This window comes from Parasteatoda tepidariorum, chromosome 8 (assembly GCF_982258835.1).
Source record: "Parasteatoda tepidariorum strain Cologne lab strain chromosome 8, Ptep-v5.0, whole genome shotgun sequence".
NCBI classification, from domain to species: domain Eukaryota; kingdom Metazoa; phylum Arthropoda; class Arachnida; order Araneae; family Theridiidae; genus Parasteatoda; species Parasteatoda tepidariorum.
Window position 1 is genome coordinate 108,612,706 of NC_141762.1, and position 13,036 is coordinate 108,625,741.

General features: G+C 27.7%; 1 protein-coding gene across 1 annotated transcript in view; it reads left to right on the forward strand.

The window, feature by feature from the left end:
- The first annotated feature begins 200 nt into the window (after positions 1-200).
- Nedd4 (E3 ubiquitin-protein ligase Nedd4) overlaps positions 201-13,036 on the forward strand; it is a 105,073-nt gene continuing 92,237 nt past the window's right edge. Inside the window, exons 1-2 of the mRNA XM_043053387.3 lie at positions 201-657; positions 12,444-12,523. Of these exons, the coding sequence (XP_042909321.1) occupies positions 589-657; positions 12,444-12,523 (149 nt within the window). The 5' untranslated portion in view covers positions 201-588. The remainder of the gene's footprint in view (positions 658-12,443; positions 12,524-13,036) is intronic.

A 13,036-nucleotide genomic window follows, 5' to 3' on the forward strand; every position in this document is an offset into this window, starting at 1 on the left:
AATTACGATTCGAAAAAGCTCGCAGAAGCATGGCTGAAAAAATATTTTTGTTTCGTTTTGTTTCTGAAAACAGAAACTAAAATGTATCTTCTTGATTTTTAACTTTTATACTCCTCCTTTCTTTTATTTTTATCAGAAATAACTGCAATCAAATCTTTTTTATAATTTTTTTAAAATTTTATTTACAGGTGCTAAGCATTTCGCTGTGCTAGTGACGTCACTTTTATTTTTTTTTCTTTGCGTAATGAGTAATCATTGTAGTAAACAAAGTGTTTATATATGCTTAACCTGATATTTTAGAACTATAAAATAAATAATTACAAAATTAGGATTATAAAAGACGGTCGATTTTAAACCAGTATTTGAAATTTAATTACTTCATTTAAAAAAATAATTTCTGGATGTCTTGCAGTCTGTCACCAAGAGGGTGTGAATCAGAACTGATACGAGATTTTTAAAAAGACCTGTATTGCGAAGTTTTTGTGCAACAAATCATCTATTTTCTGATGTGTCCGGAAAGTTATAGTCCAGATTATAATATTTTTTTACAACTAAACGTTTAGTGAAATTTTAATTAGAATTTATTGTATGGCGGAGGCAGCAACTTCCGAATATAATGGATTTGTTGAAAATCAAACATCGGAGAATGATTCCCAAGTGAGTGCGATTTTCAATTGAGTAGTTTTATTTAATTTAATAGATCTTACGTTTTATTATTTTAATGACCTTTTCTTTCACTATTCTTATAGTACATTTTATCACCATTTTAAAAATAAAACTTTTGTTATCTAACGCTCAATTGTTTTAGTACGTTTAATTTCTTTTTCTCCCTTGTTTTTTTATTTTTTTAAACTGAAAATTTATTCATCATTTTCTGAACTTAAGTTTTCGAGATTATGCTTTTTTCTTGAGTTTTAAATGAAATGTCGTAATCGGGAATTGTAGGCCAAGGCCGCTAATGAATAAAATTTAATGCTGCCCTGACCGGTCCTTCAAAGTACAAAATTTTTAGCTTTCACATTATTTTTCTTCATAATGGAGTTTTTAAATTTGATAAAAATTATGCTGAATTGGTTACCAGAACGCACAGTTATGGCAGTTGTTTTCATTGTCAACTAGTTTTGGTGCATTTTGATTTGTGCCAATATCACAACATCCCAAAACAAAATCAATTGTTTTAACCCTATAAAATTACACTCTTATCAATATTAAATATATTTTTCTAACATAAAATTACCTTTTATAAATAAAAAATAGCACAGATCTATAGGGGATATTTCTATATTGCGATGCCATGCCAACTACATTCGCCAAGGCGCCAAATTGATTTTAAACAGGAAAAAGAAGCATGTATGATATTTGTCCTAGGGGAGATATTTTCGTATCTTGATCTGTCGCGCCAACTGCAATCGCCAAGGTGCCAAGAAGATTTTAAACTTGCAATTTTTCTTTAAAAAAACTGTAGATATTTGTCCCGGGGGGGACTACAAGTTACACCATTTGAGTAGATCCCTTTCTATGATGTTTTTTTTAGTTTTTCGTGGGCCACTGCCCGGAAGTTGCCCTGACTTGGCAATTATTAAGCTACAGATCTCCCCATCGTCAAGAGTTGGTGATTATTCTGCCACAGATTAGAATATTGAAATTTCTCCTGCATTACCCTTCAAGTTGGCCCCGCTCTGTGAGGTTTTTTTGTAGTTTCTCGTGGGCTGCTGAATGGAAGTTGCCAAGACTTGGTGATTATTCCGCCACAGATTACGAAATGAAAATCTCCCCAATTTATACCTAATCTTAGCCCCTTCCCTAGGCAACAGTTTGTTACCAGTTCGCACCCTGTTAATAGTGTACCAAATAAATAGTCCCAGCCAGGGCCGGATTAACCTATAAGCACACTAGGCACGTGCCTAGGGCCTACGAAATTCAGGGGCCTACGAAAAACTTGGGAGAAAAAAATTTGTTGACAAAAATAATTTAGCTTTAAAAACAACAAATGTATTTTGCACAAAATTATGAAGATACAAAAAAAAAAAAATATAATATTTTACGGTAATAAATTATTTTGCAGAATCTTATGATCTAATATATTATTTTTTTGCGATTTTTGGATTCAACTAAATCTTGTATTATGCTGTCGAATTCCAAACTACGCAAAATGTCGGATTCAATAGACATAAGTGCGAGTGATGCCAAACGATCTTGATTCTTTGTTGAAAGCAAATAATTTTTTTATCAATTTTAATCTGGAGAAAGATCTTTCTCCTTCTGCATTTGATCCAAGAATCGACAAATATATTCTTAATGCAATGTGAACGTTAGGAAAAGTATTCACAAGTTTATCTTTAATTTGAGCCTTCAACATTTCTTGTGCAGATTTATGTTCATACAAATTTGAAAATAGTAAAAATTCATCTACAAAGTTTTCCTCTAAATCGGATGAGTAAATTTTCACCAAATTTTGCGCTTTTAGTTTAATCTCAGATTCTGACAAATTTTTGTGAACAAGAAAACCGAAATTATCGTACAAATCACTGTAGGCTTTACGCCTTTTAGTCATTTCTGAAATTAATACATCTAAAATGGCGTAATACGTTTCCATACGAAGAAAATTTTAGCATATATTTTGAAAAGAGGGAAGGAGGGGAGGGCCCATAAACGGCTGTGCCTAGGGCCTACGAAAAGTATAATCCGGCTTTGGTCCCAGCCCTATACCATGTTTGAAGTTTCTGAACCCAGTATTTAGAAGAAAAAATTATTTATGTTTTGTTTTCCATAAAAAAGATGTTTTTTTACATAAAATTCTTTATTAGGAAAACAAAAATATTTTAAAATAGGAAATACACCTAAAAAATATATATATTTACTTTAATGACATAATTGTTATTGCCACTGTATCAGGATGACATTGTTATTGCCACTGTATCAGGATGACATAATTGTTATTGCCACTGTATTAGGATGACATAATTGTTATTGCCACTGTATCAGGATGACATAATTGTTATTGCCACTGTATCAGGAGCTTAAGGGTGGCATTACTTTTTGGCTTTTTGCCTGACTGGGGGTCAAGCTTTCCCTGATAGCAGAGCTCAAACAAATTGATTCAAAATATTTAAATTAAAACATATTTTTTGTTCTTCATGCTTTTCTAATATAATTTTTTTCAGACATGTGTTTTTAAGTAGTTTAAATTACTAATTTTGATACCATAATGTACAGATTCATTTTTTTAATGTAAACATAAATCAAATTTTTTGCTCTCATTGATGTACAGTTGAACCTGTTTATCTCGAACCTCTTTATCTCGAAATTTCTAAAATTCCCTACATTAACTGTCTAAAATCAATGTATTTCCCATGTTTATGTCGAATTTTTTTCCTTCAAAACCTCCGTTTCTCGACTTTCTAATAATAGAGCACAAATGTCAAAACTTTCTTTATAAGTAGAACTCGTAGACATAGATGAATTTCGTGAATCCACAGGGTAGGGATAAACAGGTAGGGTGTGTTTCTTGGAATTTCAATCACTATCCCTGCACTTACTTAACTAGAAAGAAATACAATGATTCTGGCAGTAAGTGAGGGGTTAATAAGTAGTGACCATCAGGGGTTAGCTTTTCAACATAGATAAGAAAGCTATAGAAAAGAGTTAGTATGCAAACTTGTAGATGTCATCGATGAAACAAGTAAGACGCTAACGCTATCAGAATTACTGTTTTTGCCTGAGGAAATGTGTCTCTAAAATCTATCCAAAATGGTTTTAAAAAGCTGGTTTTAAGACTAGCTGTGAGGACGATGAATAAGAGGTTGAAGACATCAGTAAAGAAGAAGAAAATGTTAACGCTGTAAATGCAGTGCCAGATTTGCCAGAATGGAATTTAATAAAATCTGAATTTAATGTTGGCATTAATTTTGAAGATTTTTACAAGTGGACAACAGCCTGGCAACATGCGGAACATTGACAGATGCGGAAGTCTTAGATAATTTCAAATGAATATCAGATGAAGAGGAAGAAGCTGAAGATCATATTGATGAACTAAAAGTGAGGGCAAAAGATGAAAAAAAAAAAACTGTAGAATTCTTATAAACTACTTTTGAATCCCAGGAAAATGTTGGCAATGAGGAATTTGCGATCTTTCTAACCTCTAAAGAATAATCGAAACAAATAAGGTTATGCGTCCAAAATCTTCGAAAAATTATTTTCAGTCTTTAATGTATGTTATAAAAAACTTATGTGAATAGATGTATATAATTAATTTAAGGAATTGTCTATACTTTTCTACTAAGGACAATTAAAGCACTTTTAATAGAATTTCTTAATTAAATAAAATTTTTTTAAAGTACCTGTATAACTCGAAACCTCTAAATGTCGAATTTTTTGCCTTTCCTGCGAGATTCGAGATAAACAGGTGCGATTGCATTTTGTACTGTTTGGTGCAATTTAACACTCATTGTAAGCTTAAAAATTATTTCTGTGATAATGTGAAATTATTGTCTCTGTCAGAAAATTTCTACGCTTCTCACTCTCATGACGCAAAAATTATTCGATAATAGAAACTCGAAATTTCACATACATTAAACAAAGCAAGTAAAGAACATTCTGATATGAAAATGTTATTAATGTATCCAAGGGGCCAGCGGGTGCAAGAGGGTGCACTTGCACCCCCCTGGTTTTTTTTAAAAAAAAAATGAAGAGATACCTACCTACAGAAAAAAAATTTTGTTATAAAAAATTTTTATTCAAAATATTTCTATTCAAAAACAAATAATTAAGTCATTATTGATACATAACGATTAAAAAATTTTTTAATCAAACAAGAATTGTAATCGTCTTGTTTGCTGTCCAAATCTGTTTATAACTTTTTCAATGAATTCTGAGTCATCTTTAATTCTTTTCTTATGCATAAACTTGGCAGATATCTAAGTTATATTTTTAAATTTCACTTAATAAAATATAAATAATATTATATTTTTAGTTATTTAGTTTAACAAAGGTGTATTACACGAACTGACTTCTCACAACTGTAAAACTTCATCAACACAATAAATATCAATATTAAGCGTGCACAAACACGTTAGTATACAAAACTGCTGTTTATAGCTATTTGTGTTTTAAAGTCAGTAGCTATGCTAGCGCCATCAATACAGTTTATCCTGGCCAAATTTGCAAGTACAAGAAATTTGTACTTTTTTTTTAAATATCTTGTTAGCGACGAAGAAATGTATCTTAAAAAAATTGACAGATGAAAGTATATGTAATAACAAAACAAAATGTAATAACAAAATATTTTAAATGTTTTTTTTGGTGTGTGTGGGGGTAGTTTGTTAGAGGTTTGCACCCCTTTTATATTGTTCTGCCGGCGCCCTTGAATGTATCGATTGGCCGATTAAGAAGGCTTCGGGACATGATCTTATTTTGCAGAACTACTAAAAAATCCTTATTGAGGAATTTATCTGAACTTATTAGGTACTTTAAGACTATCAAAATGGAGTGGAATATTAACATTTTGTGTCCAATTTGCAAGAAAGGAGATCCTGTGCAAACTGTTGTGGCATTAGTCTGCTTTGTATAACTTATACAGTTCTGTTTCACAGACTGTTACTAATCTTTGACTCACAAATAAGAAAATATCAACGTGGATTCCGTGAAAAGAAATCAACTTAAAATTTGATAGTTTTGTCTAAGTCAATGGAATTTAACATTGAAACACATCATCTTTTCGTTGATTTCACGGCTGCTTTTGATAGTATCAATAGAAATTATCTTTTTGAAACAATGGATGATTTTAAAATATCTTCAAAACTCATTAATTTGACGCGACTTACGTTGAAAGATATAAAGTGTAAGATTTAAGTTTCTGGGATCTTTGTCAGAAAATCTTGACACATTTAAAGTTGTTTGACAGGGAGATTCTCTCTCCCGTCTTCTTTTTAATATTGCGTTTGAGAGGAGCTATACGTGATTCAAGCATCAATACAGTGGCCATCAGGGGTCTGTCCAGACATTTTGTGAAAGATCCTGTTTTTGTAAAATGTTGAAAAAATTACTCACATTCTTTCAACCAGGGTAGTGCTTTCATGAATTTGTGCAAATAGGGTCCGGTTATTGCAAAAAACTATTTCAAGGAGTTTTTAAATTGTAAATAGATACAAGATTATGCTCAGCACTGTAAAATTATAATAAAAAAAATTAAATTTTCAAAAATAAACAGCAATTGCTGCTACTAAATTAGAGATGCAACATATAAATATTTGGTATTTAGCCTATACTGCTGAACGCAGAATATTCATTTTGGATGAATAATGGAAGAATCATCTGCCGAAGACTAAACTTAATTCGTTTGTATCCATCTTTCTTGTTTTCTGTCCTGGGAAGGGTTTATTCAATTAACAAAACAATAATGAAGATAAACAAGTTTGTGAAGGGTCCGATTAAAAGAAAAATCATTTTGTGAAGGGTACGTTTTTAAGTTAAAATATTTTGTGAAGGGTACGTTTTTATGAAAAGATATTGTGTGAAGAGTCCGATAACGGACCCAAATTTCTTCTAAGCAGACCCCTGGTCATATTTTTACAAGATCAGTACAACTACTTGCTGATGAAATAAATGTTATTGCTCGTTCCTTTCCTGCCCTGAAAAAGGCATTTCTTGACCTTGAGGTGGCTGTAAGAGGCTTAATCATGAATGTAGAGAAAACAAAATACATGTTATTCTAAAGATGCCTATTTTGAAATAGATTTTCTAGGATCAATTATTTCTATTGCATGGTGCCTAGCGTTTTTAAAAAGTGCTTAATTTTCCTTTTTCGAAAATGAGAATTTTTTCTTTACCATGTCGATTTTCACCGTGTATTATTGCAAAAGCGTGCTTTATACATTGTTCTATTCAAAACTTTTAACAATTCATTCGACCACAATCCATTTTGGCTTACATTCGGTCCGTAGCGTTTAGAAGGACCAATCATTTTACATGTTTGATGAAATACTTTGGATTCCTCAGGTGCTTCTAACTAAGCTGAGTTCGGTGTGATTATTGCACTCGTCTGTGCAACTCTGCTGCGTTTTGCGAGTTATTCTCAATTTCAGACTTCATTTTCCACCGTCTGATATTGTACCGAAAAACCTCTTCACCTTTTTATAATGGCTAATATAATCAAGAAAAGAGATCTTTGTCAGAAAATGATTATTTTATCATGTGAAGTATTTGAAAATTAATTTGCATTTTGTTAAAGTATATAGTGCTTAAAAATATTTTTTGATTGCCTAAAAAGTACTTAAAAGGTGCTTATTTTTTTATTTAAGATTTGGCTGCACGCTCTAATATTTATTTCACTTTGTACATCTGTTCACATCTGTACATTTTTGGGATCAAAATATTCCTAAATGATCATTTGATCAAGTAAATTGAAAGTATAAAAAATAATTTTTCACGTAATAAGTTTTCAAAAATCAGAAGAGCAACAAATATTAATCAAATCAATATCATAAGAAATTAAGATAAAAATTTTATTTTCAAGTCAGAAGACAAGACCACTGACAATATATAAATACACAAATGTTTTATTTTAACCAAAATTTAGGTTAATTAATAAATCAATAGATGATAAACAAAAAATATAACTATGGCAGGAAAAAAAAATACTTGACAAAACCAAGACAATTTTAGTGCAGAATATTCCATAGAGCAAGAAGAATAATTAACTGTTATAATTTACTAATCTAAACACCTTTCTAAAAAGTTATAATTTATAGTCTGCTTAAAGTAAGGGTGTTCAACCTGTGGACTGCGGGCCACATGTAGCCCCTCGACTGTTAATGTGCGGCCCGTAGAGGCTTCTGAACGCATTGAAAAATAATGAAAATATTGAATTTTATTTTGTACTATAATGGATTTGTTTTAATTTTTGGTTTTCGCCTTAACTTTATAAATTTTCTCTAATAAAAATGTTTAATTCAAATTTCTATTACTCTAGAAAATATCTATTTTTTTTTTTTTTCTTTATACCTACCCCCTTTTTATACATATTTCAATAAATTAATTATTGTGAAAGAAAGTACCTTATTTAAAAAAAAGTATAAGTTTTTTATTTTTTTATCTTTAACTAAATTCAAATAATTGAAAGTATATATTTTTCTGAAAATTTATTATTAAGTTTATGGATATAAAAAAGAACTTAGAGCTTAGAACACTAATGTTATAATATGTAAATTATCATATTTGCCTCTAACATGACTGAATATGCATGTGGCCCTTCATTAATCTACCTGATGTGCAAGTGGCCTTCATTTAAAAAGGTTGTGCACGCCTATCTTAAAGAAACATTATTTTCTCAAAACTGATAAATTAAACTTTTATGCCAAAAATTTAATGAACTTTTTATTTCAGAATAATTTTATTCTATAAATTTTTTTAATTTGTTCCAATCATATTTTACCCTTTAGAGTACTCAAAAACTCACATTATTATGTGATTACCAAACTTAATTTTTTTTTTGTATTTAACTTGATAAGAATTAATACTTTAAATAATTTAACTTAATATAATTTCAATATCTGCATACTTAAGAATGCATTTGCAGAAAAAATTAACAAAAAAAAAACAAAAAAACCTTTAACTTTTCATTATTTTAGACCATAATATAGGTACTAATTTAGTGAAAACATTATTTATTAAAATAATTTTTAAGAATTAAATTTATTTGCCACACATATAATACAAGATTGTATGAATAAGTCGATAAAAATAATAAGTCTTATAAGCAATTACATATATTTAATCCTAAATTTTATTGTTTTTCCTTAGTATTTTATTCTCTTCCATATGCTACACTTCAACTAGCATTAAAACACAAACAAGTGAATCACTAACGACAAATTGCAGAAATATGTTTCTAGAGGTGGAAGGGATAAATTACATATTCTATTCATAATTACAAATGGTGTACAAAATTTCATGATTATTAGATAATATTTGTTAATATGTTGTGAAATACATGTTTGAAAATCATTAAAAAATGGGGTGGAAAAAAAAAACCATTTGAAAAGTAAAGCTTTCAAGACAATAAAAATATGTTTTATATAATTAAAATATAAATTCCACTATTCATGTAAGTTTTTTCTAATTAAAATATTTTTTCATGTTGCTATTCAGTGAAAATTACATCATCAAATTATGTTTTTCATTTTTTCTCTTTTTTTTAAAAAATTTGAAAAAAAGGTATATATTTTATTGCTTTTAACTAACTTAAGAACTTTTGTTATTCACATTTATTCATGAAATTTTTTTCTTTTAAATTTTTTATTTTAGTTAAAATTTATATTTAAAATTAAAATTTAGTTTTTAAACTTAAATCAGCATTTCTGTACAGGTTCCCATTTTAAAAAGTTGTTACAATAAACTAAACTCATAGTGTCCACCTCTATACTGGATTATCCAGTAAACTACTGGATTCTAAAAGTTAACTCCTGATCTCCTAATTTTATTAAAAAATTCTGTTTTTTTCTTTATGTATACATTTGAAAAATTCTTTAAAATTGGGAAATTTATTGAAAAAATTTCAATCAGAATAAATATTTTACTCAGCTTATTAGTTGAGAATTTAAATAACTAAGAGCACTACTAAAAAATGATGTGAGCATAATCGAAAATAGATTTAAGAAATTTTTTTTAAAAACATTATTCCCTTGTAGTAAATTTCTTTGTGAAATTTTAAAAAAAATATTCAATTCTATATTATATGGTATTTTTCATGTTTTGTAATTAGTTGAAAAATGTAAATGTAATAAAAAAGTTAATTTATTTTATTTAGTATTTCATAAATTTAAAGATATTTTTATTTAATAGTGCAATTTATGTATGTGTTTTGTAATTATATGAAATGTTTTTGAATTAATTGAAAATTGAACTAAAAAGTTCAATTTTCAATTAATTTTTTAATTGTAATTAAAAAGTTTTAATTTAGTATATCATAAATGTAAAGATATTTTTCATCAATAGTGCAATTTATATAAGTGTTTTGTAATTAAAAATTTAATTAATTTTATTTAGCATATCATATTTTTAAAGATATTTTTAATTAATAGTGCAATTTATATATATATATTATATTATATATATATTATATTATTTATATATTATATTATATATGTATATATATATATATATATATATATATATATATACACATTTTTGTAATTATATTAAATGTTTTGTAATTAATTGAAAATTGAACTTAGAAGTTCAATTTTCAAATAATTTTTTAATTGTAATTAAAAAGTTTTAATTCATTTAATTTAGTATATGATAAATGTAAAGTAGTGCAATTTATATGTATGTTTTGTAATTAATTGAAATGTTTTGTAATTAAAAATTTTAATTTATTTTGTTTAGCATATCATATTTTTAAAGATATTTTTTATTAATAGTGCAATTTATGTATATAATATTGATAATAGGAAATCCTTAAAATTTCTGGAGAATATTTTATTGTTCCATATATAATATTTATGGTACCATAAAATATGTAATAATGTAATTTTTTTTCTTCCATATGTCATGTGATTCAGAATTACAAAAATAAGCTCCATTTTTTTTCTTTTTCTTCTTCCAACAGAGGCGTAGATGTTTTTCTCTCTGAGAAAAGGTTAAGGAAACCATTCAAGTTATTATCTAATTTTGTTATGCAGTGTGTCTGTGATTTATCTGTCGAGTTCTTTAAAACTTTACCATTGTGAAACTTATGTTGTTGAACTTTTGATACCATAACATCCTTTTTTAAAAAAAAAAAAATAATAATTTGAATTTGTTGTAGTGCAAGACCTGTTTCTTATCTAGACAACAATTTAAAAAATTGCGTACAATTAAGGTATAAATTCTAGAGCTCCTGACATCTAGGGTGATAAGTTAAACATTTATAACTATCTACTCTCATTAAAATGTTTATCTGTTGAGATTTTTTGAAACAGGTGTCTAATTGTGTAATGTGTCATATTTAAATAAAAGATAAAGTAAGTTACATTGTTAATTTATTTTTATTATTTTTAAATTTAAGTTTATTTTTACTGTTCCTTTTTTATTATATGTTGATTGTAAAGAATTTTTGTTGTTATGAATTAGTATATTTTAAAATTCAAACTATTTTTCTATTTCATGAAATGCAGAAATAATCCAAAAATATAAGAGCTCAATTTGAAGCATAATTGCTGAAAAAATGTCGTATGATGAAAGAAATCCATGATTTGAAACTATGAAGAAAATAGTGTACAAATATTATGGCAATTTTAAATGCATCTATCCATATATATATATATATGTACACACAGACACATAAGAAGTTAAAAAGCATCTCATTTTAAAGAGAAGTATAGTTTTGCAAACGTAAAAACTTAAAATAGTTTTAAATATTTTTTTTTATATTATTGATTTTAATTTAATATTAGAAATTTCCTGATCATGTTTTTTTAAAAATTGCAATTCTTGATATTTATTTTTATTTCTTGTTAATTGTTAAATTTCTTCCCTCTTCCTAAAAAGTCTTAAGTTTTCTACCATTAAGACAACTATTTTGTAAACTTATGTTATTAATTTTTTGTTTTAAAAACATTTTTCATTTGACTAGTTTGTACTTTTTTAATGTTTTGGAAAATTAGAAAAAAAAATTATATTATTCTCATTTATCAAATGTTATATCAAACTGTGTGAAGATTTTAGGTTATTCAATTCCTACTATTTATTAATTGGCACTCTCCCTATATCTTATTCAAATTTTGAATCGTTAATAAAATACTTTTTATTCCAAAGTTGAAATACATTTTTTAAAATATATAGTGGATGACACTTGATGCTAATAAAGTTTTTTTCAAATATTAATTCATAAATTAAATTTAATTAATTTTAATTTTATATGGAAGAAAAAATTTTAATTATTTAATAAAAAGTAACTTAAAATTTTTTTCCTCTTCATTGATATAAGTAGGAATTGACTTTAAGGAATTTTTATATTACTTTTTATGTTTATTAGGTTTCTAATTGAAATCTTATCTTAGGTTAGTTACATTTACTGTTACATTAGGTTAGTTACATTACCCAGTAGTTTAAATTCTGTAGCACAGTAGCATGTGTTATTACCTTATCTGCAGATTATCTTAATTTTCTTTTAAAAAGCTTAAAAACAACTGAAAAGGAAAATAAAAAAAATCATTTTTAATTTAAGAACTTACTCTATTAACTATCAGTACTTAATTAAATTTATTTGCCAATCTGCAGCCCTGTAAATATAGAAAAATTATGATTTTCAAAAATTCCAACAAATTTTCTTGACTTAAATGAGTCTTTGAAAAATCGCTAAAATCTACTGGACCACTCATCAAAAACCTAACTTTTTCTTTATCTACTATTCATCAATTATTTTTATCAATTATTTTTTTTTATCAATTTTTGATTTCCAGGATGAAGGACCCACCAGATTGCTTCGGTTGAAAATTAAAGCTGGTCACAACTTGGCCAAAAAAGATATATTTGGAGCAAGGTATGGTGATTTTTTTTAAATGAGTGATAATTTTACTGCATGCATTGTGATTAGATAGAATTGTATTTTATAGCATACATTATTTTTATACTGCAGAGTATATACCACTACAAAAATATAATGCTAATTCACTAGTATATAAGAAATGTTAACTCGATTCTATGTTGGGGTACCTTTTCATAGATGAAGGTTGACATTGTCGAGAACTACTGTCCCCACATAGTTGACTTTCGGAAGTGATGTGAACACGCCTACCTTGGCAGAAACGCCCACTACCACTACGTTCAATGGATGGTCCACATTGAACAGTTGACTTGCTACTTGTGACTGCGACTTTGTCTTCTTAACGCTGTTGGTTCTCAGTCTCTATCACGCACAACGTATACACTCGACTGCTAAAAGTCAACACAGGCTCGACCGTGAACTTAATACAGCTCTCACGATTAGCACTCAAAAAGTATGGTGATCTTAATACAGCTCTCCCAGCTTCTCACAAAAGAGCAATGAATCAAC